The sequence below is a fragment of the Pundamilia nyererei genome, unplaced genomic scaffold (genome assembly GCF_000239375.1).
Source record: "Pundamilia nyererei isolate P.nyererei 1_Seehausen unplaced genomic scaffold, PunNye1.0 scaffold00527, whole genome shotgun sequence".
Classification (NCBI taxonomy): domain Eukaryota; kingdom Metazoa; phylum Chordata; class Actinopteri; order Cichliformes; family Cichlidae; genus Pundamilia; species Pundamilia nyererei.
The window spans coordinates 1-1,535 of record NW_005187928.1 but is presented as its reverse complement, the minus strand read 5'-3'; the positions used below and the strand labels follow the sequence as shown (position 1 = coordinate 1,535).

The following is a 1,535-nucleotide window of genomic DNA, read 5'->3' as shown; positions in this document are numbered from 1 at the left end:
TATCTGATAACTATTCGCTGACAGCTGCCAACATCTGTGAACAAATATAATCCTATAAAATGGTTCTATACACTCGGAAAAATAAAGGTGCCAACTGGAACCAAAAGTGGTTCTTTAGACTGATGCCATAGAAGAACCTTTTTTGGTGCCACAAAGAACCTTTGAAGAACCATTTCTTTCTTTCAGTGGTTCTTCAAAGAACCTTTCAAACAATGGTTGTAGTTCGTCTTCTGCACATTGTAGTTTCAACACGGCAGACTTCCTGTTACAGAGACACCAGTGTAAGGTTGTTCCAGTTCTAAGTGCACTGATGGTGAAGGATCTGTTTCTTTGTTTATTTACTTGTTTGTTTTGTTTCCGTGGTTATGGAACATGCTGTTGTTTGTAAACATGATTCAGCTGCTTCAGCTTCTTGTGAAATCATCTCCGATGTGACGTCGCAGAAACTGGAGCTTCAAGTGTCAACACCTGATCATGTGACTGCCTCACGGTGATGTCATCACTCATGACAAACAAAAAATAAATAAACAAAAACAAAAAGGACCCTTTGGTGTTGTTCTTAGCTGCCCAACCAGAGTGCGTGCAGAGATGTGAGTGTACTGGAGGACCTCGTCTTATCAGTTACCTTCAGGGTCAAGCCTGGGTTTAGGGTAAATTCTCCTGGCCTGAGAAGATCTCAAACACAGACCTGTGGAAGAGAACCAGCCAGAACCCGGTCGGTCAAGACATCAAGAAGAGAAAATGGGGCTGGATAGGCCACAAACCACTCGACAACGTCGCAAGGCAAGCACTGGACTGGAACCCACGAGGGAAAAGGAAAGCAGGGAGACCCAAACAGACGTGGGGAGGATGTGTCGAGAGCGCAGTGAAGTGGACCCAGAACAGAGTCCGTTGGCGTGGTGTTGTTGCGGACCTGTGCTCCCCCCGGAGTCAACAGGAAAATTGATTGATTTAGGGTAAATCGCCATGGCAACATGCTGTGAAGATCCAGATTACAGATCTCCGGGTATGACATCACTGCCTGCTGACCAATCAGTTCTCCAGAAAATACTGTCGCCATTCCTGGAAGATCCCTCACAGCTCTGTGTGAGGCTGTGAAGTTTTTACTAGTGTGATGTTTTAATAAATAAAACATCACACTATGATGTTAGAAACCAACAGCAGAAAGTGATACAGGTGAGTGCAGGTGTACCTGGTGCTGCCCTGTTTGTACATGTCAATGATGTTCTCCACTAGCAGGTTCCTCTGCAGGCCATAGACACCGTGTCGGTCCAGAACCACCTCATGTCTGCAGGATGGGCAGCGGAAACGACCGCCGGACGTCACAGTGGAGCCACTCCGTGTCGACAGGTACGGGTTGGATGCCTGCAGGGGGCGGGGCATCACACGGGTAAGGAAAGAAAAGACGGTTCGTGAACTGAATTTCTGATGGAAGGTTTTAGACGTTTGTAAGTGAGAGCACAGAGAGCACAATGAAACACAAACAGGCCGACAGGTAAAGCAACAAGCTCCGCCCATCACCCTGATCTGGATAA

The 1,535-nt window shown here is 46.8% G+C and overlaps 1 protein-coding gene across 1 annotated transcript in view; it reads right to left on the bottom strand.

Annotated features, from left to right (window-relative positions):
- Window positions 1–1,410, bottom strand: part of LOC102200095 (tripartite motif-containing protein 55-like) — a 10,575-nt gene extending 9,165 nt beyond the window's left edge. Inside the window, exon 1 of the mRNA XM_013907793.1 lies at window positions 1,141–1,410. Coding sequence (XP_013763247.1) covers window positions 1,141–1,383 — 243 coding nt within the window. The 5' untranslated portion in view covers window positions 1,384–1,410. The remainder of the gene's footprint in view (window positions 1–1,140) is intronic.
- Between the last annotated feature and the right edge of the window lie 125 nt (window positions 1,411–1,535).